This window comes from Lycium barbarum, chromosome 7 (genome assembly GCF_019175385.1).
Source record: "Lycium barbarum isolate Lr01 chromosome 7, ASM1917538v2, whole genome shotgun sequence".
Taxonomy (NCBI): Eukaryota; Viridiplantae; Streptophyta; class Magnoliopsida; order Solanales; family Solanaceae; genus Lycium; species Lycium barbarum.
This window is the reverse complement of record NC_083343.1, coordinates 121,987,827-122,013,622: the sequence shown is the minus strand read 5'-3', so window position 1 is coordinate 122,013,622 and position 25,796 is coordinate 121,987,827. Positions and strand designations below refer to the sequence as shown.

At 34.7% G+C, this 25,796-nt stretch overlaps 1 protein-coding gene and 1 long non-coding RNA gene across 3 annotated transcripts; both read left to right on the top strand.

Moving 5' to 3' along the window:
- Positions 1 to 14,693: 14,693 nt before the first annotated feature.
- LOC132604076 (uncharacterized) lies at positions 14,694 to 25,708 on the top strand. Of its 2 annotated transcripts, XM_060317401.1 has the most exons (13): positions 14,694 to 15,041; positions 15,125 to 15,271; positions 15,350 to 15,571; positions 19,487 to 19,729; positions 19,831 to 19,968; positions 20,054 to 20,242; positions 21,689 to 21,925; positions 23,120 to 23,257; positions 23,463 to 23,678; positions 23,934 to 24,176; positions 24,275 to 24,412; positions 24,505 to 24,693; positions 25,561 to 25,707. In XM_060317401.1, the coding sequence occupies exons 1-13, from the start codon at positions 14,709 to 14,711 to the stop codon at positions 25,567 to 25,569; spliced, it is 2,442 nt and encodes an 813-aa protein (XP_060173384.1). In that variant the 5' UTR covers positions 14,694 to 14,708; the 3' UTR covers positions 25,570 to 25,707. The 2 variants fall into 2 exon arrangements, with proteins under 2 accessions (XP_060173384.1, XP_060173385.1); XM_060317402.1 differs by lacking the exon at positions 23,463 to 23,678 and having other exon boundaries at positions 25,561 to 25,708.
- Positions 16,172 to 18,891, top strand: LOC132602533 (uncharacterized). The gene is made up of 3 exons (XR_009567816.1): positions 16,172 to 16,909; positions 17,779 to 17,844; positions 18,784 to 18,891. It is a non-coding gene; the product is annotated as an uncharacterized LOC132602533 (long non-coding RNA).
- Positions 25,709 to 25,796: the final 88 nt, after the last annotated feature.

The following is a 25,796-nucleotide window of genomic DNA, read 5'->3' as shown; positions in this document are numbered from 1 at the left end:
TTGTTATGAATAGCCATATGAAATGAGAGATATGCTATGAGTGTGTTAATGAATGATAAGCTTGAGGCTAAGAGGTGCCATAGTCTACGATATGATGTTCCTATGGAGCTAGTATACACTCACCTTATATGCTAATTCCTTCAAGGTGAGGCATAGCGTTCATGATTGTTCCATAATGGACTCGGGGGTTCACGACCTTACGTCACCCCGATAAAGTACAATTGTCCCTAAGTCCCATGCACACAATATGATGAATGTGATGATAGGAAGTATATAGATATGATGATAAGAAATATACTGAGCCTTGTCATGGCCGGGTATGGAAGAGCTAGTATACACTCACCCAATTTCATATGATTATAGATTTTACTTGATTTGAGAACGACAAAAAAAGAATGTTTTCGAAAAGCTTTCATTATGCATTTCATTTCGTGATTTAAGAGTCCAGTGAGATTATGAGCATAACGAGAACTAGCGGGTTCGCTCGGCTCTAAGTGAGGGGTCGGGTGCCCATCATGCCCTATTAGGAATAGGGCGTGACACCTAACATCCCCATCTGAAGCACTAGGAGGTGTAACGGTAGGGGCGGTTGGAGCTGTTGCCTGAGTCGGAACGGTCTCTTCGTGAGCTGCTTCCACGGTAGCCCTTTGGCTGGTGGCTGTGTTCCTCTTCTTGTACTTTCTTTTGTAAGGCATTTTCTGAAAACACGTACACGCACGAATTAGGAAGCCATCCTAAAAATACTACTCTAACTGCACGATCTAGAATATGAAAGAAGTGAGACAATCCTGAATGTCTTGGTGGTCAACTATTTATATGTATGGGGCCCTCACACATATAAAAGTGACCCCACTGGACACGGTTTCATAGACTCCCTAAAGACACTTGAACCTAGGCTCTAATACCAATCTTTGTCACGCCCCGAACCATGGCCTGGGCGTAACACGGCACTCGGTGCCTGACTGCATGTGACCGAGCGAACCACATGGCTTGCTGAATCATCACGAGGCATACATGAGCAGAAATATATTATGAAACATGATGGGCTTTAAGAAAACATATGAAGTCATGATAATTATAAAATACTTGTTTAAAAACAAGAGCGCGGATAATACCATAACTGAGCCAAAATGGCTAACCAATTCTGAAAGTCTGACATGACCCAACTGACTTGTCTAGTCTATGAAACCTCTAGCATGAGTCTGAACATAAAACGTACTTGAAGGACTTACTACTTCAAGAATAATTTCTAAAGTTTTACTACGGCAGGAATAAATTTTAAAATTCTACTACATTAGGAGTAAACTTTAATGTTTTACTACTTCATGAGTAAATTTCAAATTCTTACTACTTCGGGAGTAAATTTTGATTCTTACTACTTCAGGAGTAAATTTCAAAATTTACCTCTTCGGAAAAAAATGTAAAGGTTTACGTAAAATTCAAAAATTTACCTCTTCAGGAGAAAATGTAAAGGTTTACCTCTTCGGGAATAAATCTCAAAGGTTACTACTTCAACAGTAAAGAATAACATATTCAGAATATTTCTTCTGAATTATTCTACCTCTTCTGGAGGTGAGACGTGATATTTTCACAACCAAGAGCACGTCTGTATTTATAATCTTTACTAAATATCATCACGTTCACTTCAGGGAATGGATCTGTATTTATAACGTTTATCAAACGTTCTCATTCTTCATGAATGGAACATAATCATCAAAGTGTGCCTTAACGTTATAAAATTATGATTGCTTAAAACTTCGTTTAAGATATTGCTATTTCAGGAGCAAATTAAGGCACATATATAATGTAGAAATTTTTTCTCTAACACATTTTAATTGCAATCACAAGCCTATGAAAATATTACCACTTCCACGTGATTAACAAATTTGATTACAATAAAGCACGTGTAATATGATCACTTCTGGTGTCATATTATTCTTTCAAATTTGAATTTACAAAATTCAAGATCTAATCCCTCCAGGATATTTTTGTCCTTTTCAAGTAATAGTTAATCCAATTTCCATAACAGTGGGTTGAAACCTGTTTTGCGGAAACAGTAAACACGTTTGTCGAATAAAAGTTCATCCAAAACAACCGCACAATTAAATAATTCTATGTTGTACAGCTATTCTAAAATTGATAGCGTAATTTCATCGACCTAAAGTTACTAATGATTACTTATTTTCATATTTGATGCAAATCAATTAAGAAACAATCGGATGTAACCATCACATGCTGGCTCGTGTAAACATAGAAATTGTAGTGATTAGATGATATATGAACGTACCTCCTGTTTTTTCAGCAAAACTAAAAGGAACTTAAACAATCTAGCGAATCATGTTATTATTTCCGTAACAGAGAAACTGTTCATACCTGGGTCTGAAAGAACATTGACTAACTCTATTAGTAAGAACATACCTGATTGAAGTGGATATCTCAATTGGTTAGAGGCTCGTGCTGATAACGTGTTATAAAATAATAAAACAAGCAAGAAGAATATTGTAGAGAAAGAGAGAAGAGAGGGGAATTCTTATTTCTCTTGTTAGGGATTGATTTACAATGAAGGAAAACATCTATATTTATAGGGGAAAAGTGACTTGATCCCTAAAGTCACTAACCCTAATATTTCTCCTAAAGATAGACATCCACAATAATAAATAATATCTTTAACAATATACAATTTTGATTCGAGATGTTATTAGGAATTGTGCGACTTTAACACAGAAATTACAATATCATGCAATATTGTAAATTAACTATGAGTATCATGTTGCTAGAAAAATGTTAAAACTCAAAACTATCATCTGCTCAAGATTAGCTGCGACATGAAAGGCCATAGAGTATAAATAACTCCATTAATGATATGAATGCATAAGTTAAAAAACACTTGCCCTTGGACAGTATTCCGGCCAGCCATAAAAAACTCCATAATAAGAAAGGACAACCACAACTTCGATGCAATAAACCTTCAGGAAAACCTAACTCAAACATTCAACTAATGTATACTTATATCATGGTCAGACCAGAACTGTCGTAGAACTTCCCCGGTAGACAGGAAAAAGTCAACTACTTCTGCCCAAACTGAAATTAGGAGAAAGGAAAAAAAAAATTTACACGAAAAATCAAAACTCAGTCTATGTAGTATACTTTTTGAAACCAGAATATGATCTGATTCGTAAAATTATAAGTCAGCTAACTCAACATAGACAATAAATTAGGAAGTGAAAACGTTTAAACAAAAATTCTTGCCAACAATTTTGGCAGCTTGCAATAATAAATTTCTATGATACCTTAGGCTCATCGACTGATAATAAGTTCTCCTCAACCTCAACTTCAATAGTACCCTTATTTTCTTTCAACATGGAATAAAATAACACAATACTGAATCACCTATAATCATGAATCAATTCCTAAATTAATAATACGTATAAGCAAGAGACCTGCATGAGCAATCAAAAAAACGTAATACTACAACAGTTTATCAATGCTTTGACGCAGTTCTTGAAACAAAGTCTGACACATTGGAGTATCATAAAGAAAAAGACAGGCAAATGAGACTGTTTTAAGAACAGTAAATCAACAACTTTTGTTATCTCAGGAAAAATACTAAATTAGACTTGAAATTGAAAGAAAAGTAAGGACCAAATAAAATGAGCGAATGACATGTATTTTTTTATTTTTAAAAAACTACAATTTCATCATTGTGAAGTCCAAAAACGAACCAAGGATAAAAGGGTTTTATTCAAACAATCTGTCGAACATAGAATTTTTTTTATTTTCATAAAAAAGCAACACAATAGTTCATCAGAGTACAACTAAGGCCAGAAACGTTAAGGATCTATAGATTCTAGATACCATTGTCCAACTTCACATCCATATCCGGTCCTCACTCAACATCAATAAAAAATAAAACTGATTAGCATCTACTTATAAAATGTTGTAAATACATCGTTCCAGACCTAGTGCTAACAGAAAGAAAGAATGAAATGTTCGAATCAGGTCAATAAAAAGAAAAAGTGCGAGAAGAATGAGAGAATTGGGGACTTACCTGAGATAGCGATTTGATAAGAGAGAACCAGAAGTTGTTGAACCTGATCATGTAGATTGATTGTTTCATGAGTGTTAAAGCCAAACTAAGAAAAAGAAAAGACACATTCTTTCCAGCCAGTATACTGCAATTCGTCGCTAAGAAAGAGCAAGAAGGAGATCGAGCGGGACTGAAGAAGCGAACTTTTCACGGGACATTAGTAAAAATTAAAAGAAGCGATTGGTTTTTTTTTATTTTTTACAAAGCACATAAATATAAAATTAGAAGGAATAAGGGGAAAATTTTCAAAAAGACAAATATGATTTGAGAGGTGCCATACCAGCAATCTATTTATACATACGTAACTACGTATGTCAAGTTTTCCATTGTTTTGATCTATGCTATATCTCTGTAACCCCTTTTTCCTGTCTCTTTATCTCCGTAAGAATAACGCTGTGGGGTTTCAGATTAATTAAACAAAAAGAAATAATGGATTCTAAAATATGGGTGGTCTTTTATTGAACTCTTCAAAAAGAAAAAGTGCGAGAAAATTAAAAGAATTGGGGACTTGATAAGTTGAGAGAACTGGAGTAGTTGCTGATTTAAGCACCCCATCATGGAGATTGATTTTTTCATGAGTGTTAAACCCAAACTAAAAGGAATTAGAGGTGCGTTTCGTGGAGACCTTTGTTTCGGCAATAAGACTGCAAATCGTCGCTAAGAGTCTGTTTAATTGGAAAGCCGCCAGGTAATTAATTGGAAGTGGTGTAATTATAGGGTAGTAATTACTCAGCCTAGTAATTACACTATCTAGTACTTACATGACCTATCTGTTTGGTTTACATGTGTAATTATACAGTTAGATTAATTTAAATATAAATATGAATACGTGACAAAATATGTGCCTTTATAAATAATATATTAGATAATAATCACATTTGTAAATGATATTGTAAAATATTTTTTATATATTTTTCAAATTAATAATGTTATAATTTAATCAATTATAAAGATTAAAAGCACGCATTTCCTAAGAACATCATGGGCTGAATGTTTGAAAAAAGATTAATATTTATACCTATATTGTCATAAACATTATTCAAATGTTTGACAAAAAACTAATTTATCATTTGTAGGTAGAAAATGAACAACATGCATTGTAAAACAACAAGTGAATAGCACTAAAGATAATAAATTGAAATCGAAAATATAATCTAAATTCAAAATCCAAAAAAAAAAAGAAAAGTTTAACATGATACTTTTATGTCAATTTTCAACATAACATAAAATAAGTTCAACATAACTTAAGTAAATATAATTCAAAATAAATTGAAAACATATATAAGTCTACAACCTAATTCAACAACAAAATTCTACTTTAATAACATCACTACTCACTAGTTATATGTTAAGTTTGTTAATGATTCATTCTTTCTGATATTAGGAAGTGTAGATTTGAAAACTAGAATAATAACATAGTTACGCTTAATGAAGAAAATAAGAAAAAAAAAGTTTTAAAAATACGAGCCATTACATAGAATAACAAGGAGTAAAGGTTGGGAAATGAGAAGAAAGAGTATGGAAATAAATAATATAAAAAAATATTTTAAAACATAAAAATAATTTAAAATGCAAAAATAAAAAAGAAATTAACATAATAGAATTAAAAAGTAAATCAACAAGAAAAGAAATAAAAAAGAAAGAAAAAGAAAGGAATGAAAAAGTAACCCTGTAATTATAATTACACCCAATTCTCAGTCATCCATTGAGAATTGGAGAGTGTAATTACCCCCATCCTAATTACATTGAATTACATGCTAACCATATACCACGCTTGGCCTGAAAAACATGCTAAACTGTGTAATTATACCAATTACACTTAATTTCAAACACATAGGTGGCTTTCCAAACAGGCCCTAAGAGAGAGAAAGAAGTGGAAGAGACTATTCAAGGGACATCCGTTTAGAAATTAAAAGAAGCAACCGTTGGGCTTTTTTTTTTAAAGAGCAAATTAAAAATGGGCATTTTACATAAATACCAAACATTTGGGGTTTAATCAAGCTGCTTAGCTAATGTTTCAATATTTACATTCTGTAGCAAATCAGTCCAGCTCCCACATGTGTATTCAATTTTTGTTTTTAGCTGTATTCATGAATACAATAATTTTTTTCACTGTATTCATGAAATGACTATCTGTATTCATAAACTGGCTTGTTGTATTCATGAATACAACGAGTAAAAACTGAATACATATACACCAATAATTACACAAATACATCATATTTTTCGGTATGTATACAACAGATACAGGAGAAAAATATAGTATAAAACATCCATACACCAAAAAATTAACAAATATATCATATTTTTCGGTATGTATACAACAGATACAGGCGAAAAATATTGTATACAACATAGATACACCAAAGAATTAACAAATATGCCACATTTTCTGGTATGTATACAACAAATACAAGCGAAAAACATTGTATACACAGTAAATATACAACAAATACAGCGAAAATCTAGACTTTTTCCAGATCTAACCGGAAAAAAATTCCGGCAAATACAACGACGACATTTTTTTTTCGACGTAGATCTGAGTTTTTTTTTTCTTTTCCGGCGTAGATCTGAGTTTTTTTCTTCTTTTCCGGCGTAGATTTGAGTTTTTTTCTTCTTTTCCGGCATAGATCTGAGTTTTTTTCTTTTCCGGCGTGCCCTCGTCGGCATTTTGAATTCTTCCTGGTGACGACGGCGGAGATTGGAGGGACTTCATCGACCAGCGGAACCAGCTATAAAAAAAATTGTTTGGTTCGCCGGAGCTTCGCCGGCCAGAACCAGCGCCGTCGCTGGAGCTTCATCGGTGTTGAGGCGGTGTCGAAGTCTATAGTTTAGTGGGGGTCGGGGTTCAGTGCGTTAAGTATGTATACATAGGAATAAGCTACGCTATGTAGTTTATATATATATATATATATATATATATATATATATATATATATATATATATATATATATGTTAGCTATGCTCTTTAGTTTTGTAAAACTATAGTTATGGGAAATAAATATGTATGTATGTTGGCTACACTCTGTAGTTTAGGCAAAATTCTTAGAAAAGAGGAAGTAATCTCCAATTTAGTCTAATTCTAGTCAATTTTTAAGATTTACTTTAATTTTGATTTGTTGTTTGAGATAACTTTATTTTTTCTATGGGTGTGCTCCCACCACCCACAGCACCACCCCCACCCCCTCATTCCCAGGCCCTACCCCCTCCGATTTTTTTAGTTCATACTATATTTGTTTTACTTTTATTTCCACAGTCCCCGAAAATATTTTCGGTATTTTCTCTAAAAAATGTATTTTTAGAGCAGAAAATATTTTTATAGAAAATAGACCATCCAAAAAAATGGGGTCAAAGTTGGGTGGGTCATAACCCAACCCATTTCAGTCCAAGTAACTTTTAAACCAGCGTAAGCCCAACCACCCTATTTGACACCCTAGCACGAAGGGCTTTAGAAATGTTGTTTGAACTTTTAACCCTTCATTAAAAGTCCCTACAATAGATAAAATTGTCATTTACTATTTTTTCCTCAAATTATTATCTCATTATCTTTAAAATATTTCACCTATTTTATTTTTTGGAAAAGTAAAAACCCACGGTTATTTTTGGCAAAGTAGTAACTGCCATCAGAGTCCATTTGGCTTTGAAAACCTACGTTAATTTTGGAGTCTTTTAACTTTGATTCCCTATCCAAAAGTGCCAACTTCACGTAGTCCATGTTCGATACAATTTATATGCACCGTTGCTCTCTATAATTGGTTCCTACTATGATTTCCTTAGTTCATCTCCTTCGGCCATAAACTCCGCTTCTTTTCTCCAAGGCACTTGATTTTACAGTATTTTTGTTCATGTCTTATGTTGTGTGTTCGGTAATGAGTGGTTGGACATTTAATTTGTTTGATGTTTATATTCTTTTGTTAAACTTATTTGGCTCCTTTATTGCTTTGAATATTTAGCCTCAGTATTTGGGATATTTATTACAAAAACGATGATGTAATAGAAGTATTATGATTATGATTAAACTACTTCGAAGTCAAAAAAAAAAAAAAAAAAAAAAACTTTAGTTGATTAATCAGCGCTTTTAATCCGAGGTGAGTTGATGTCAAATATTACTACTATAATTACTATATATGAGAGAGAATCTCCATTTTTTGTAGTCCTCACATAATTTTTTTTGTCTTTTTTTTTTTTTTTACCCCTAATTGAAGTTTTTATGGCTTTGTAAATGTTCATACATTTTTGTAATTTTTAAGAACTTTAAGGGCCTTTTTCATGCCACTAAAATGATGACGCCATGGATAAGATTATAGTGATCCCCATACTCATACATATTTGAGTCTTTTTTTGTGAAAATATTACAATTTATTTTAAATAATGTTTTTACTAGTGTACGCAGACCTTACTCCTACAAAGGTAGGACGGCTGTTTCCGAAAGACCCTCGGCTCAATAAAATATAAAAAACTTAATTTTATTGACTTTTCAATATTTTTTGTGTGGTTTAATTTGAAAAGAACATATACAAAAGTACTTGCAGTATGAAGGTTTTTAATTATTTATAAGTTAACTTTATTGAAATCATCATAAGACAATATTTTCGCACTAAATATTTTTGATATTAATTGAGCACTGTAATATCTTTTGGTAAAAAATAAGTTTGCCAATATGAGTCAAGTCAAAGAAACAAATGAGATTAAGTTAACATATAAAAAGATTGACTTGGATCATCAAGACTTTAATCTTAAATTTTTTTAGTAAAATAGAAATTAGAAGAGCTTTCAACTGTTTTATTTAAAAAATAATATATAAATTAAGAAAATATTTTTAATGAACTTTCAGATACTTTTCTGTAATTTAATATTTTAAAAGTCTTTCGAAAGTTTTAAACTGATGTTAGAAAAATAGAGAACCAAGAGCATAATTTCTTTTTAAAAAATATCTAAAAATTGAATTTTAATATCGATTAGGACGGGCCAGACGACACTAGTATACGAGAGAATCCCCAACTTTTGTAGTCCTCAGATGATTTTTTTTTGTCCATTTTACCCCTAATTAAAGCTTTAATTACCTTGCAAGTTCTCATCTATTTTGGTAAATTTAAATAACTATATGGGCTTTTTTAATGCTACAAGGAGTGATGATGTGTAAAAGGTGATATTGACACTATAAAAATCTATTTTTTAACCAATGTTTTTTAATCCATTTTACCCCAAATTAAAGCTTTAATTACCTTGCAAGTTCTCATCTATTTTGGTAAATTTAAATAACTATATGGGCTTTTTTAATGCTACAAGGAGTGATGATAAGGAAAAGGTGATAGTGACACTAAAAAAAAATCTATTTATTCAACCAAATTTAAAATTGATCAATAAGTTTGTTGTCTTTCTTTTATGTGGAAATGATTTTATTAAACTTGTTTCAAATTATGTTATTCCTATAAAATTTATTATGGACAAGTAAAAAGTTACAGTGACATTCTCTTTCTACCTTAATACATGCTTAATTATTAAATTAAATTTTATTTTATATATAGCTAAAAATATTTGAAAAAATTTAATTACATACACGTTTAAGAAATTAAAATATAAATTTCTTTAAAAAATAAATTAAATTAAGAAAAAATAAAATAACACATCATTTCCTAACACGTTTTTTATTTTTTATTTTTTTATTTTTTTATTTTTTTATAGTAAGAAAAACAAATGATTTCATTAACTTTTCACTTCCTTTTGTATGATTTAATTTGAAGGAACATCTACAAATGTATTTTGTCATATCAAGACTTTTATTTATTTAATTTTAAATGCTATTTTATTTATAAGTTAACTTCGTTGACGTCATCATACAACAATATGTAGCATCAAATATTATATTACTTTAATACCGTAAATATATTTTTTTTCAAAAATGGGTTTAGCCAATATAATTTTAATTAAGAAAAAAATAAATAAGTTAATCCAACGTAAGGTAAAACTCAATTTTACCATTAAATACTTTAACCCAAAAATTTCAGTATAATAAAAAGGAGAAGAACTTTGAGGCATGCATTTGTTTGAAAATAAAAAGGAAGTCTAAATATACTCTAAGAAAAAAGTTATTTTCTAACTTACAAAATCTTTTATATGATTTTTGAGAAATAGTCGAACTACCCTTATGTCACACCCCCGACGAGGAGTATGACAGGCTCCGACCCGTAGGCCGAAGTCACATGACTTAACTGTTACTTGGACATCGCATACCATAACTCAGGAACATCTACTCGCGGAAAGGGCCAACATAAAAGTATTCGATAAATCAACACATATATACACATGCGGACCGACAAGGTCGCTACAACATCAAGTATATCTTAAAGCCGACAAGGCTATCAGAAACATATCAAGAAGCCAAAACAAGGCCGACAAGGCCATACATAATAATTACATATCCCACAATATCCATGAACCTCTAAGAGTATACATATGAACATATATTACACTAACATAAAAATACCAAAAGATAGCAAGCCCGAAGTAGTGGTACTTGCTAACACCGCTGAAGCTGGAAATCCTACTGCGGTTGCTTCTCAATAAATCTGTCAGAGCCTGCAGCACGAAATGCAGCGTCCCGTGCAAGGGACGTCAGTACAGATAAAAGTACTGAGTATGTAAGGCAGGAGGGCAACAACATAATTAAGATAAAATGTGACATTAATATAGGCAAAAGAAAACCGAACATCTGGAAGTAGCACAAAATGCAATGCATGATAAAATCATTTGTATGATTATATATATATATATATATATATATATATATATATATGTAATAGATAGTATCCATGCCCGGCCGTAAGGCTCGGTGTTATATATGTAAAATCATGCTCAACCATTAAGGCTCGGTGTTATCTTCATTAGCCCGCGTCCGGGCCTCCCGCGTCTGGGGCAATATCATAACATGCCCACTGCAGTGGTGTGCGCAACTACGCGCCATGCTTGGCCCACTATAGCGCGGCACGGTGTAGTAAAATAGTGCAATACATTTATATATACAATGCATGAGAAGCCAATAATCTGACCTGTGTAGTAAAGTAGTGCATTACAGTTATTTATATGTATCTACCATTGTTGGGTCCGAATCGGGAAAAACTGTGCAGGATTCCGCTTTCCTTCCGCGATGCGGACGGAAAGCGCAATGTCCTGAAGCCTTTTGTGCAGGACTCCGCTTTCCTTCCGCGATGCGGAAGGAAAGCACAATGTTCTGAGGCTGATTTTTGAATGAGATGTCAATAATCTGATCTTGGCCTTTCGGAGTGACATAAGGTCGGAAGCCTCCGAATAGCTTATGGAATTTGTATCGAGTCCAAAGGAGTAATCGATGATGAGTAAAATAATATTTCAAGAATCTATCAAATAACAAGTCATTAAGATTTGATATACAAAGCATGGGAATGGAGTGGATTATTATGGAACGCTCATGTTTATGTTCTAGTTGGATTCGTGCCAAAGAAAAAGGGAAACAAACACCTTACATACCTTGTCCGTCGAGCCACCACTTAAGAATTCCTTATATCGAAGCTTGCCCTTCACCCGAGCCTATATATCGAGAAACACATCTTTAATCACACTTCCATCATATATCCATCAACTTATAAGTAATAATTATGGAAGACTAATTTGCATATTTCCATCAACTTATAAGCACTAGTTTATGGAAGTCTAATTTGAGTTACAAAAATTTGGGCAGCACATCCCCTATATTATCGACTTCCTCCAAATACCAAAACAACTCCCAAACAATACCAACAACATCAACAAAAACATCATCAACATCCTACAAGATAAATATGTGTATTTTCATCCAAAAGTTTCTTCAACCCTCAATCCATAAACCAACAACATCAATACAACAAACTACAACTTTTATTCTTGTAACTATTCCTTAAATAATGTTAATAAGGGAAAAAATTCAAGGATTCATACCTTATATTTACTAAAATAGCAAGATCTTCAATATCCACTTGTTTCCAAGTTCACTCCAACACCAAACGAAATTATAATTGTGACTATACGTTGTCCGGACCTCGATTGATATTCCGTAGCTTGAATTTCACTCAAAATCCTCACTTCTAGGTGGTATAAAAGCCCTCTTTGTTGGCTGAAGTTTCTGGAAATTTTGATGAATAAAAATGGGGTTTTCACCCTTTTTATAGTGGCTGAGGCGGCAGCACTGTAGCGGTACTGTTTCTGCGTTGACAGCTCAGTTTGTAACGTCTATAATTCTATACTCCGATGTCCTATCGACGAGCGGTTTGTTGCATTAGAAACTAGACTCGACGAACTTCATTTTAGGATTTTGAAACACCTTAAAACTCTCAATATACATGGAGATATACCCCTCCAAAGTTGACTCAAAATCCTGTTTCAAATGTTTTTTCGACAAACTTATTTTCCTTGATTTGCTTGGTCCCAGAGTCTTTCATAGCTTATTATATGAACTCAAACCCTCGTAACCATGAGATAAATGCTCCACGTCTAGACTTAAACAACTAACTCCTAATAGACTTCACGTACACGACTACGAGGTGTAACATCTTACAACTAATAACAAAAAGCCAGAGTAACTTACATAAATAGCTACCTTTTATTGACTTCTAACTAGATATAACTATAAAATGCAAAATTACCAAGCGTGGCTACTTTTTCTTTTAAAAACGCGTGTATTTCTGTTTTTTTGAAATATAGAGAAATACAGTTAACAGTAAACACGCTCCAGTGAAATCAACAGCTATTTATGGAACAGATTTTTTGAAATACAGTGAAATACATGGAAATACAAAATTGGCCTGAGTAAAAATATGCTATATTTTTTGAATAGATTCTTCTTTTTCTTTTTAAATGGTAAGTAAAATTAAATCAATCATATTTCACGCATTCCATAACAGTTCACGAATCTCTCTCAACTTTTATCACAATCAAAACTTTTTGAATTCAAAAACCACTAAAAAACTGTAAACTTCCAAATATAGAAAAATATACACTGGATTACAATGAAATATGGTTAATTGTTTACGAAGTATAAAGTTGTATGCGTATATACAATGGAATACAATGAAATATATCAGAAACTATTTCATAAATTAGAAATACAAAATGCAGAAATACATTAAAATACAAAAATCGTGAAAACAAAGTGGAGTAAAAATAGGCTCTACACCAAAAAAAAAAAAAGATAAATACATTTAAATACAGCGAAATAATACACTGAAATATACTGAAAAATTAGATATACTGTTTGTTGATACACAGAAATACACTGAAATATACTGAAACATACACAGAAATACACTGAAATATACTGAAACATTTTATCAAACACTTGGTGGGCATGAAGTTCCACAACTCTCATCAATGGTGTTTCTATAACAACAACCTATTCTCTTGCTCCTAGACGATGCTACAATATTATATTGCTATAATCAATACTATTCTTTATCACTCATAAGATAAATAACACTACATGATTAGCAAACATAAGAAGAATTTTCCTCTTATTTCGGCCTATCCATCGAGATTTAGCAAACAAATTGTTATGGCTGAGCTTCTGCCATTGGCTGGAGATCCTCCACTGCTTTTCTTTTTGCCACTGGTGTATTTTTACTGGGAGTATCAATATCTACCATTAAAATGGAGAGTTAAACCTTGTTGAAGATACTCTAACAATGGCTGAAAATATAAAAAAAAAAAAAAAAAAATTGAATGAAAAGTGAAGTTAAAAACAATGAACTTTATGAACAATTGAAGAGAAATACAATAAATAACATAACGAAAATTAGTTACCTGTAGAGATTAGGTAACTGATAAGGAAGAAGAAGAAGAAGAAATCGTGCTAATTATGGTGAAGAATAATGGAAGTAAAATACGGTTGTGAATTGAAGATGTGAGAGAAAAATATTTGAAAAAAAAAAGAGATTGTGGGTAAGTAGGAGAGATGTACCTTATTTTTAGGGAAATACATTGCAGTTACAAAAATAAGTTATAGATGGTAATTTGATAAATAATTAAGCTACCAAAAATAATTAAAAAAAGATAGTTATTACTAATAAATAAGTCTTATAGGTAGTTATGAGCTGTAAATTTTCCAAAAAAACACCAAAAAGGTTGTAAATATAAATTTTAACGTAATTTGGGCCTAGTATTCAACATAAGGCCATCGTCAAAAACACATTGAAACCCCAACATATATAATTACATCGACAAATGACCTATACACTTAATCAGAACTTCTCTTTATTAGTTACAGTTCAGTTTTTAAGATTTCGGTCAAAATAACGTCCTGGAAAATTTGCAGATAAAGAACATACAGAGGAATTTGACACTTTCTAAAAGATCTAAATATTTTAAGCCGGAAGGAAGAAACTATATTAGGGAACTTTCGAGCACTTTAAACTCCTTTTAGGTTTCGGAATCGTTTATTTGTCTTAGATTTTAACCTTAATTCTTTATCATGAACCGAACAGGAAAAGGAATAACATAAAAAGACAAAAGGTAAATATGGACAAAGACTTTGATTATAAATAGAGATGTTTAGGGATTAGGGCTGCTTATTGAGAAATAATGTTGGGATCCGGATCAGTTCTGCGGGAAAAGATGCAACAACCAGCACAAGGAAGTGGAATGAAGAAGTGCTGCGGAGGAACATCGAAGAAGATGCAACCACCACCACCACCACAAGGAGGAGGAACGAAGAAGCAAAGAGGAGTATGCTCATGCCCGGCGAAAAAGTGCTTCGGAGGACAAGGAGGAGGATATTCTAACATGACTGAGGAGGACAGCAAGAAATACATTGAAGAAGGGTATGCATGCCCCAGTAGTGATAAATACTTCAATCCAGATCTTATTCCCGATGGCGCTTTGCTCAAACATCACCCTGATTTTCAAACTATTTGGTCCCGTTACCGACGCCAACTAAAAGCAACCAATGTATGCGTGTATTTATTCTAATATGCATTCCTCACTCTTTTGGCATATCATTTAAACTAAATGACCGTTGGCTTGTTTCACAGAATATGGACATGGATACCTATCCTGGTATGTCTGATTTGATTGTGGTATGGCCATTAAACTGGCCCAATACCACCAAGGAGTATTACAGTGAAGTCAACGACCTGGCTATCTTTGCTATCCAGGAATACAATAAGGAACCGTCCCATGTATGCCCCTGTGCATCTTTGCTTTGTAGGATTATATGCCTTTCTTCTCCTACTAATAGTTAGTGACTCTCCTTGCAGTTTTTTAAGTACGAGCTCTTGAAGATTGAGAAAGTGAACGCACGGCTGTCTGGATATCTTGAATTTTTCATCACTGTTAAAGTCAGGAATCTCACTCTTGGTACTGTTGTCGAAACTTTTCAAATACATACCGGTAGAGACCTGTTTGTGCGTTTTCAAGTACTTGCCGGCACCCTGGCTCAGCGTTCTGAAGATATTTATTCTTGTCTGCCAAAATTAGGGGTAAGCACCTTATGAGGTTTCCAATTTACCTTTTTCTCTTTTCTTCTGTGTGCTTGATTTTGGTAAAAGCCCCCGAAAAAGTTCTGCATTACCATACGTGTGTATGGATGATTTGTGATAAGTGTTACACTCCATAATAATCCGTGTTACTTGAAGTAAAACAAGAAAAAGAAATGAGTTATGAAGGTTCAAGGAAAGTTAATCGAGTTAGTAAGAATATCGTTATATATATGGTTGCCTTAAGTATCCCGAGGTGACATGGTAACCTAAAGGATTTGAAATCGCGTTATGAGTATGTATATGAGGTAATGCGAGTGACCTTTTAAAGTATTTGAGATTATTAGTAATGATATAGAGGATGGACAAAAGATATGAATATACTTTTGCGATTGGAGTTTCGTCAAAGCTTTGTGAGTTCTCTAGTTATGCTTAAGGTTATTGTGATTCTCTGGACCCTTCGAGATGTGTATATGGATTTTTATTGATGTATATAAGTGTGTATATGTATGCATAAGAGGTTACATAAGGTTGGAAGAGGATTAGAAGTTAAACGAAATGAATCGGAACTTCAGTAAAATTTCGGACCCAATTTTAGTCTATATTGTAGGAGGCATATCTCCTTGAATATGAGGAGTTTTAAGGTGTTTCAAAAGCCTAAAATGAAGTTCATCGAGTCTAGTTTGTAATGCAACAAACCGCTCGTCAAAATGATATCGGGATAAGGAGATATGGACGATGCAAGTTGGGCTGGCAGGGCAGCAAGTTTGGACCCGACCCAAACACTCACATTTCGGCCCATGAGGCCCATTAAACTCAATAGATAAGTCACCACTTTGCCCTATATCATTTCACACGACCTAAATCAGATCCAAAACCCTTATTTTCTCTCCCAAACCCCCTTTCTAATTGAGCCATCATATAAGCTAAATCCTAGACCCTTGACATGATATTAGTTAAAGAGAAGTTGTAGCTTAAGTTTTTTTTTGTGTTGTTAAGCAAGCAGCTGGAAAGAGGAACAAGATTCTTGAAGATTCTGATTTCTAAAGGTAATTTCAACCTCCTACTCATGTTATCAATTTGGATTAAAGGTTTAATATGGTGTATACGTGAAGGAAACGTTGATATACAAGCTAGAGAGAGAGAGAGAGCATAAGCCATGGCATTCGACCATGGCTAGCAAAATTGGAGCTCAAATTTGTTGATCCAAAAATCAGTTTTTCTAGGTATTTCAGCCCTTAGGAAGGTGATAATAACGTGGAGAATTCATTTGGAGCAACAAGAACAAGTATTAGTTCATTTCACAAATTCTAGCTAAGTGGAAAAAGCCAACTTGTTAAGGTAAGAGTTGATCATTTTTCTATGTGTTTGATGATGAAGTTGGACGTGTGGGGAATATGCAAATGTAAATTGTATGTGTGAAATTATGTATCTTGATGTTGAAGCATAGTTGTAACTTGGTAACATGAATTGCACGAATGTTGGAATGTTGTTGAATGCCGTAGGGGCTGTTTTTAATTGAAATTTGATGGATTGATTTGAATTAATATTTTGGTTGTTGTAATCATAGATTATGTGATGAGAATGACGGAATTTAATGGTTAGAGTTGGAGTTAAAATTGTTGTGGGTTGTTGTAAGGATTATAGAGATAATAATGTGATTTACTTGCATATGAATAGATGATGTGGTGTCGTGTGGCTTCTGTTGTATTTCCCTGAAATTTGCTGAAAAGATGGCATGAAATAAGGCGTAAGAAGTGTATATGGGCTGCTTGGTGTGTTGTAAGTGTTCGTTAGAATTTCGGGCATCGTTATGTTATAGTTTAGGGGCTGTTTTCGGCCCAATTTGGAGAAATTGTTAGATCGTTGGAAATATTATGTGAATTATTTAGAATGTTCTTGAATGTTGTTAGTATGGGTTTGGGTTAGTATTTGAATGTATAGGCGTTGATGTTGGCTTGAAGGTAAGCCGTTGAATTGAATATTTGGAAAGTTGTCGAATGATGAAAAAGAGAGTATTAATGTAATATTGTCTTTCAGATTGGTTATTGGAGTTGCTAGGTTGGTTATTGTGGTTGTTGCTGTTGATTTTGAGCGAGTTAAATTCTCGGGGAAATGCTGCCGAATTTTCTGTAGAATTTAATGTTAGTTTGGAATGAATGGCTTAAGTGCCTATGTTTAATATTGGATATTCGTTGGCATATTTGTAGACCTTGGGGAGCCCGAGGCGTAGATTGGGATTTACTTTAGATTGGCTATCTTGGAGTGCGTACGAGGTATGTAAAGCGCAACTCTTCTTTCTTTTGGCATGCCTTAGTTTTCAATAGGTTATATCACGAGCCTCGAGGAAATTCCAAATTCGAAATCCGAGCACGTTATGATCCTTATATATATTTCTTGGCATTCTTATGTATGATGTGATGAAATATGAACCTTTATGTTTTTGAAAGAATTGATTTCCAAACTTTGTACAAAAATAGTTGTTTTAAAGAATTCCGTAACTACGAAACGCCATATCTTTCACCGAAAGGCTCGGATAGCTTCAATATTGTTGTAGAAGTTTATATGGCATATAATGAGTATATTTTCCATAGGCGGGCCCGATTCGGGTCAATACCCATCCGTGGGTCCCGCGACTTTCCTTTATGTAATTCGGACGACTTTTGAAAGAATTTGGTATGATTATCATTTCGAATTTCAAGTATGGTCATTTACTTATATTTGAGTCTATGATAATGATTTTATGCATATGGTTACTCATGACTCTGCTCGTGCGTTCTGTTATATCTTTCGCCGGTTCCCGGGCCGGTTCTGTTATCGTGCGCATTTTGATATACTCCGGAGTTATGCTGTGTTATGGTTCTCCGAGCTACTCGCTAATGAGGGTCGGGTTCCACCTATATTTGGTGTTATGCTGTGTATGGTGTTATGTTGTGATGTGATATGTGACGGGGATACGGAGATTTGAAACTTTCTGGTGTTATGCTGTGTTATGGCGCCATCGTCGGGTGGGCGACCATATTCTTCTGTACCCTATGCATTACTTACATATTTTTGAAAGTAAGCAAATTTTGATATGTTGGATTTGCACTTATGTTTGGTACTTCTATTTCGTTTATGTCTCAGATTTGCTTTCTGTATATTCTGCTTTGCATACTCAGTACATATTTCGTACTGACCCCCTTTCTTCGGGGGGCTGCGTTTCATGCCCGCAGGTACAGACGCACAGTTTGGTGATCTACCCATTTAGGACACCCTCTTCTGCTGTTTGGAGTGCTCTTCTCATTTCAGAGCACACATTTTGGTATATATTCGTTCGCTATGTATACATGTATTTTTTCAGGGGCACGGCGGGGCCCTATCCCGCCATATGATTCAGTTTGTCTGTTTAGAGGTCTGTAGACGTATTTGTGGGTGTGTGTTCCTACTTATGTACGGATGTGTTTGCATGACTCTATTCGTTATGGCAGCCTCGTCGGCGTGCATTTTGTATATGTTTGTGGCAGCCTTGTCGGCGTGCATTTGTATATGCGTTTTGGGCCGTTGTACCATTTGACAGCCTTGTCGGCTTTTGACATATTTGATAGCCTTGCCGGCTTTTTGATATATGTGCATATGTTCGGCGATGTATATTCCGCTGCCTCTTCTGATTCTGATATAATGTTTTGTACGCGCAATCGCGCAAGATAATATTCGTTCTCAACTCTGTTTAAAAATGATGATTTAGTTTGTATGTCCGTTTGGGTGCCCAAGTAGGGCACCAGTCGCGGCCCACGGGGCTGGGTCGTGACAATAAGAATATGGATAAAATTGACTGGAAATTATAAATAGTATTACTCATATTTCTTCTTTTATCATCCTTCGCCAAGTTCTTTTCAATGATCATTTCGTAAGTTCACCAATTCGTGTTGTTGCTAGGATTCGGTAGATAGTTTCGAGGAAGAACTGGCTTGTAGCGAATTGAGACAATTTTCACCTGAGAAGAAGCCAAGTTCTGCAGAAGAATTACTTGCCTGGCAGAGGGAACTGCCCCGCCGGTTTTTGGCTAATGAGGTTCTATGGGACGACGATGTTTTCATCCCCGAGGACGCTTTGGAGAAGCACCCCCCTATATTTCGCAGAATTTACCGGAGATACTTCAATCAGATTTGTGAAACCGAGGTTTGCCTTCTTTCACTACTCCTTCCTTTTTTTTTTTGGTTCTAGTGATCTGTGCAATACAACTTGAATATGAATTCATGTCTGATTGGCTGATTTAACAGGGTTTCGACATTGACATCTATCCCGGTGATTCTATGGCTGCTATGTATATACCGTACCTGGATTTTGAGAAAGAAATTGGCTTGCTGATGGATCTGGCTAAACATGCTATTCAGGAGTACAACAATAGAGAAATTGACGTATGCCTCTATTCATCTAATCATCTTGGCTCTGTTTGAACAATCACCCTGAATGTCTTTATAGTATTTTCTCCATGCCTTGCAGGATTACAAGTACGAGGTCGAGTCTATTGAAAAAGTGAACTTTATTTTGGCTGAATGTCGTGAATTCTTTATGACGGTTAAAGTTAAAAATCTCACTCTGCGTACACCCGTAGAAACTTTTCAAATCCATGCATATAAGGGACCAGATGTGGAGAATGTTGTCCGTACTTGCCGGAAAAAGTTGTTTGAGGTATACGGATTCCCTCCCCTTGTTGGTGAATGAATCTTAGTGCTATTTATTGTTGTTGTTTCTTTGGCTTTGGGTACTTTTTTGGACGGAGGCGTTGTTTATCTTGTTGGCTTTGGTTACTCAAATCTATTTGGATATGGGTATTATGAGATGATGACCCAGGAAAAATACTAAATAGGTGATGGATTTTGGGATAGACCTTGAAAAAACATTTGGTTTACCTGCACTTTTGTTTTAATGAAACCGAGTCACAATTTTATTACCACTCCATCAAAAAGGACATACATGTTGTAGGAGAGCCAGACTAACCTTCTTGTACATGGTGAGAACTTGGTGAACTAAGTAGGCGTTTGGCTATGCGGTTTCAAACCATGACCCTAAATAAGCGTTTGGACATGCGTTTTCACTCATGGTTTCAATTTTTTTAAATATAAAATTAACCCATAAGTTTATATTTTGTAAAAAAAGACTCATAAATTGGTAGATATTTTTAACAATTACCCCCATGAATCATTTACCAATCTCATTAACTTCCACCAACCTTTATTTATGTCTACCAACCTTTAATGTATGTGAGAGGATTATATTAAAGAATAGTTACATTGCCATTCATGTTAAATTTTCGTTTTTATTGAATTAAAGTTTGATTAATTAATGTTGTATTTTTTAGAAAGGCCTTCTAGTAGTGTGCTAATTTTGTTATGAACTATGACTTGCTCTTTGGTAAGATTGTATAAGAATTGAGAATGTTTTGATAGTTTTCATAATTTGTGGTGGTTTTTATGTGTATAAGAGAAAATACAACTTAAAATGTTCAAATTACATGTCCAAACATGGTTTGAAACCATATCCAAACGGGGCCTAAGTTGATAAAAGTAATCTTAACCATCACCAATTCAAAGAATACAAGCAAAACAGTGTTAATAAAGCTGGCAGACCAAGGTGGCTCATATACAAGCACATTTGGATTTTTCTTCTCGACTTAAAAAGAGCGAAGTTGCCATCTCTCCACATTTAACAAACCTATAACTTGTCTCGGTAGAGGCATATGGTTGTTTAAAAGTCTTTTCTTGTCTGCCAGAAGGAGGGGTAAGCACCTTTGAGGTTTACAATTTACAATTTTTTCCCTCGTGTGCTTGATTTTGGGTAAAGCCCCCCCAAAAATATGCATTACCATAGGTGTGTATGGATGTTATTGCGATAGATTGTGGATTAAAATTGACTCGAAATGGTAAATAGTATTAATCATATTTCTGCTTTCACCATCATTTCGCTAAGTTCTTTTTCATCATCATTTCGTAAGTTCACCAATTCTTTTTACGTGCATGCGAAGCGCGTACAGTTTGTCTAGTTAATACTATATATATGCACTTATAAAGAAAAATGTAGAGACGAAAAAGGCAAGGAAAATGTTATGAAATTTACAGGTGAAGTTGGTGGTGCTAGGTTTTGGTCGACGAAGAAATGGCCGGTAGCAAATCGAGACAATTTTCACCTGAAAAGAAACCAAAATCTGCAGAAGATCTAATTGCCTGGCAGAGGGGACTGCCCCGCCGGTTCTTGTCTAATATTGAGGTTTTTTGGGATGCCGAAGTTTTCATCCCTAAAGGCGTTTCAAAGAAGAACCCTGCTATATTTTGCAGCATTTATAGGAGATACTTCAGTCAGATTTGTGAAACCGAGGTTTGTCTTCTTTATCTACTTCTTCCTTTTCTTTTATTCTAGTGTTGTAAGTATTATATGTGTACACGGCACTACACGCACAACATTGCTTGCTCTGTCTTTATAAATTGTCCTTTTATTTGTGGTACTACCTGTAAATCTGTTATCCTCATAAACTTGTATTGCCAATTTTGCATGCCAATGAAAAAGTGTTTTGAGGAATCATTGTTTCAGTTAATCTTAGACAAAAGGAGCTGGTCAAATTTCTAATTAAATCTTACAATTGTAAACACAGTTCCAACATCAATGGGAAGTAGCAATTATTAAGAGAAGTTTTCGTTGGCTGAGGGTGTTCTTAACATTAGGAGTATGTTTTTAGACGTTGATTAGTTGTTTAGCCTGCTTATGAAGAGTATTCTTAACACTGCAAGGTTTCTTTTCACATCTACTTTGGGACCTGCTTGAGGAGGTTGCCCGATCTAATTGATCAAATAAAATAGGGAATAAATTCACTGATTATATTTATACTCCAATTCGTCATAGTCCAACCCTTGTATATCTTTTCCTTTTCGGATGATCACATTGATACTCGACTTACCGCCACATGTTCTCAATTCTTCCAAATTCCAGCAATTCCTGCCGTGATCACCTTTCTTTTATCTGAGCCTAGCTAACCTGTAAGCTCAAGTGTGGCAGATAAGATTATGGGGCTTACTTACTAGTTACCAGGGGCGGAGCCAGCATATGTCCAGGGGGTTCATCCGAACCCCCTCGGCGAAAAATTACAGTGTATTTTCAAAGTTAAAATTATTTTATTATGTATATATAATAGATGTTGAACCCCCTGACTTCTTCGTATATTTACCTTTTAGAATTTTTGAACCCCCTGGATGAAAATCCTGGCTCCGCCACTGCTAGTTACAAGTCACTATTGTTTTGGTTTTACTTGTTAAAATAATATAGGAGAATTCATGGTTATTTTGATGGGGCTGTTAGCCGTGGTGTTCAAGTGATTTGGTTAGCCCCTGCTTCTCTTTATTAATCAAATAGACCAAATACTGACAGAAACATGTTAGCTCCATAATTATATATATGTACTCGATTGAATATCAGCTTCTTTGACTTCCGCTTCCTTTAACTTGTCTATGCATAACTAAAATCTGGACCGATCTGTGCATTGAATATCAATTCATGTCTGATTGGCTTATTTAACAGGGTTTCGACATTGACATCTATCCTGGTGATTCTGTGGCTGCTATGTATATACCGTACCTGGATTTTCATAAAAGACTTGTCGTGCTGATGGATCTGGCTGAACATGCTATTTGGGACTACAACAATAGAGAAATCAGCGTATGCCTCTATTCATCTAATCATCTTTGCTCTGCCTGAACGATCACCCCTGAATGTCTTTACAGTATTTTCTTCGAACTTTATTTTGGCTATCTAGGAATACAATAAGGAACGGTCCAATGTATGCACCTGTGCATCTTGCTTTGTGGGATTAGTCCACTATATGCCTTCTTCTCCCGCTAATAGTTAGTGACTCTCCTTGCAGATTTTTAAGTACAAGCTCTTGAAGATTGAGAAAGTGAACGTATGGCGGTTAGGAGATCCTAAACATTTTCACATACCGCAGCGAGGATATTGTGAACATTTCGTGACTGTTAAAGCCATTAATCTCACTCTTGGTACTGTTGTCGAAACTTTTCAAATACATACCAGCAGCCTGGAATATGTCATTTCTTGTCTGCCAAAAGGAGCACCTTATGAGGTTTACAATTTACGTTTTTTATTCTTTTCTTCTGTATGCTTGATTTTGGGAAAAGCCCCCCCCCCCCCCCCCCCCCCCTCCAAAAAAAAATCCGCATTACCATAGGTGTGTATGGATGATTTTGTGATAAAGAGTATCAAATAAAATTGACTGGAAATGGTAAATAGTATTACTCATATTTCTTCTTTTATAATCATTTCGCCAAGTTTTTTTCAATCATCATTTCGTAAGTTCACCAATTCTTGTTGGTACTAGGGTTTGGTCGATAGTTCCGAGGAAGAAATGGCTGGTAGCGAATCGAGACAATTTTCACCTGAGAGGAAGCCAAATTCTGTCGAAGAACTACTTACCTGGCAGAGGGAACTGCCCCGCCGGTTCTTGGCTAATGAGGTTCTATGGGATGACAATGTTTTCATCCCCGAGGACGCTTTGCAGAAGCACCCCCCTATATTTCGCAGAATTTACCGGAGATACTTCAATCAGATTTGTGAAACCGAGGTTTGTCTTCTTTCACTACTCCTTCCTTTTCTTTTGTTCTAATGATCTGTGCAATACAACTTGAATATGAATTCATGTCTGATTGGCTTATTTAACAGGGTTTCGACATTGACATCTATCCTGGTGATTCTTTGGCTGCTATGTATATACCTTACCTGGATTTTGTGGAAGAAATTGGCTTGCTGATGGATCTGGCTGAATATGCTATTCAGGACTACAACGATAGAGAAATTGATGTATGCCTCTATTCATATTCATCTAATCATCTTTGCTTTGTTTGAACAGTCACCCCTGAATGTCCTTACAGTATTTTCTCCCTGCCTTGCAGGATTACAAGTACAAGGTCGAGTTTGTTGAAAAAGTGAACTTTATTTTGGGCGAATGTCGTGAATTCTTTATGACTGTTAAAGTTAAAAATCTCACTCTTGGTACACCCGTAGAAACTTTTCAAATCCATGCATATAAGGTACCGGATGTGGGGAATGTTGTCCGTACTTGCCGGAGAAAGTTGTTTAAGGTATACAGATTCCCTCCCCTTTTTGAGGAATGAATCTTAGTGCTATTTATTTTTGTTGGTTCTTTGGCTTTGGTTACTCTTTTGGGATGGAGGCATTGTTTTTGTTGTTGGCTTTGGTTACTCAAATCTATGTGGATATAGGTATTATGAGATGATGACCCAGGAAAAATACTAAATAGGTGATGGAATTTGAAAAGTTATCTTAATTATCACCAATTCAAAGAATACAAGCAAAACAGAGTGTTAATAAAGCTGGCAGGCCAAGGTGGCTCATATACAAGCACATTTGGATTTTTCTTCTCGACTCAAAATGGGGGAAGTTGGCATCTCTCCACATTAACCTCTAATTTGTCTCGATAGATTATCTAAAATAGTGTATGTGTACACATCATCTCTGGTGTGACTCCCCCTGTGACAAAGTTTGGTAATTATAGTGTGATTAATTAGTTATCAAATTCTTTATCTCATTTAGAATACTTTCAAGCCTATATGCCTGCACACTCGCTATCTCATTCACCTTGTTTTTGGACTTATTTCCCTTCCTTCAGCCGTAGATGCATCATTGGAGTTTGTCATCCTTCTCCCTTTACTGCCTCTCCATCAGTCACGCCATCATTAGTATTCTGATTTGGCCACGTCCCTTTGCATAGGTTACCTGAACATCATCTTGAGACACATATTTTGTAGGAGTTGAGATTTCGGTATGACACTGTAATATGAAATATGTGTTACCGGGCCTTATTGTCTTTAGGAAGAAGAAAAATATGTTGACTTGCATATATTGACCTATATTTGATAGCTAATTTGCCTTGGTTTGCATCTATACTTTATAGCTAATTTACTTTTTTTGTTTTGACTAATGTGCAGTTAAGTTGAATTGAGAAGAAGCTTCGCCGGAGGCAAGGAAAGAGGCAGCTGAACTGATGCTTTCTAAATCTAGTACTAGTTGGGAACACTATAATATGTAACTAAAGCGGTTAATGTTTATTGACGTCTTTATTAACTGTAGAAGTATTTGCATAAATATTATTAATGGTCGAGCTCTCTTGTCTGCCAAAAGGAAGGGTAAGCGCGTTATGAGGTTTACAATTTACCTTTTTTTT

Excerpts from the sequence above, each read along its gene's own strand:
- LOC132604076 (XM_060317401.1), top strand. The coding sequence starts at position 14,709 with ATGCAACAACCAGCACAAGGAAGTGGAATGAAGAAGTGCTGCGGAGGA. Across the intron at positions 15,572-19,486 it reads CTTGTCTGCCAAAATTAGGG|GATTCGGTAGATAGTTTCGA; the intron begins GTAAGCACCTTA and ends TGTTGTTGCTAG. Across the intron at positions 23,258-23,462 it reads ACAACAATAGAGAAATCAGC|ATTTTTAAGTACAAGCTCTT; the intron begins GTATGCCTCTAT and ends CTCTCCTTGCAG.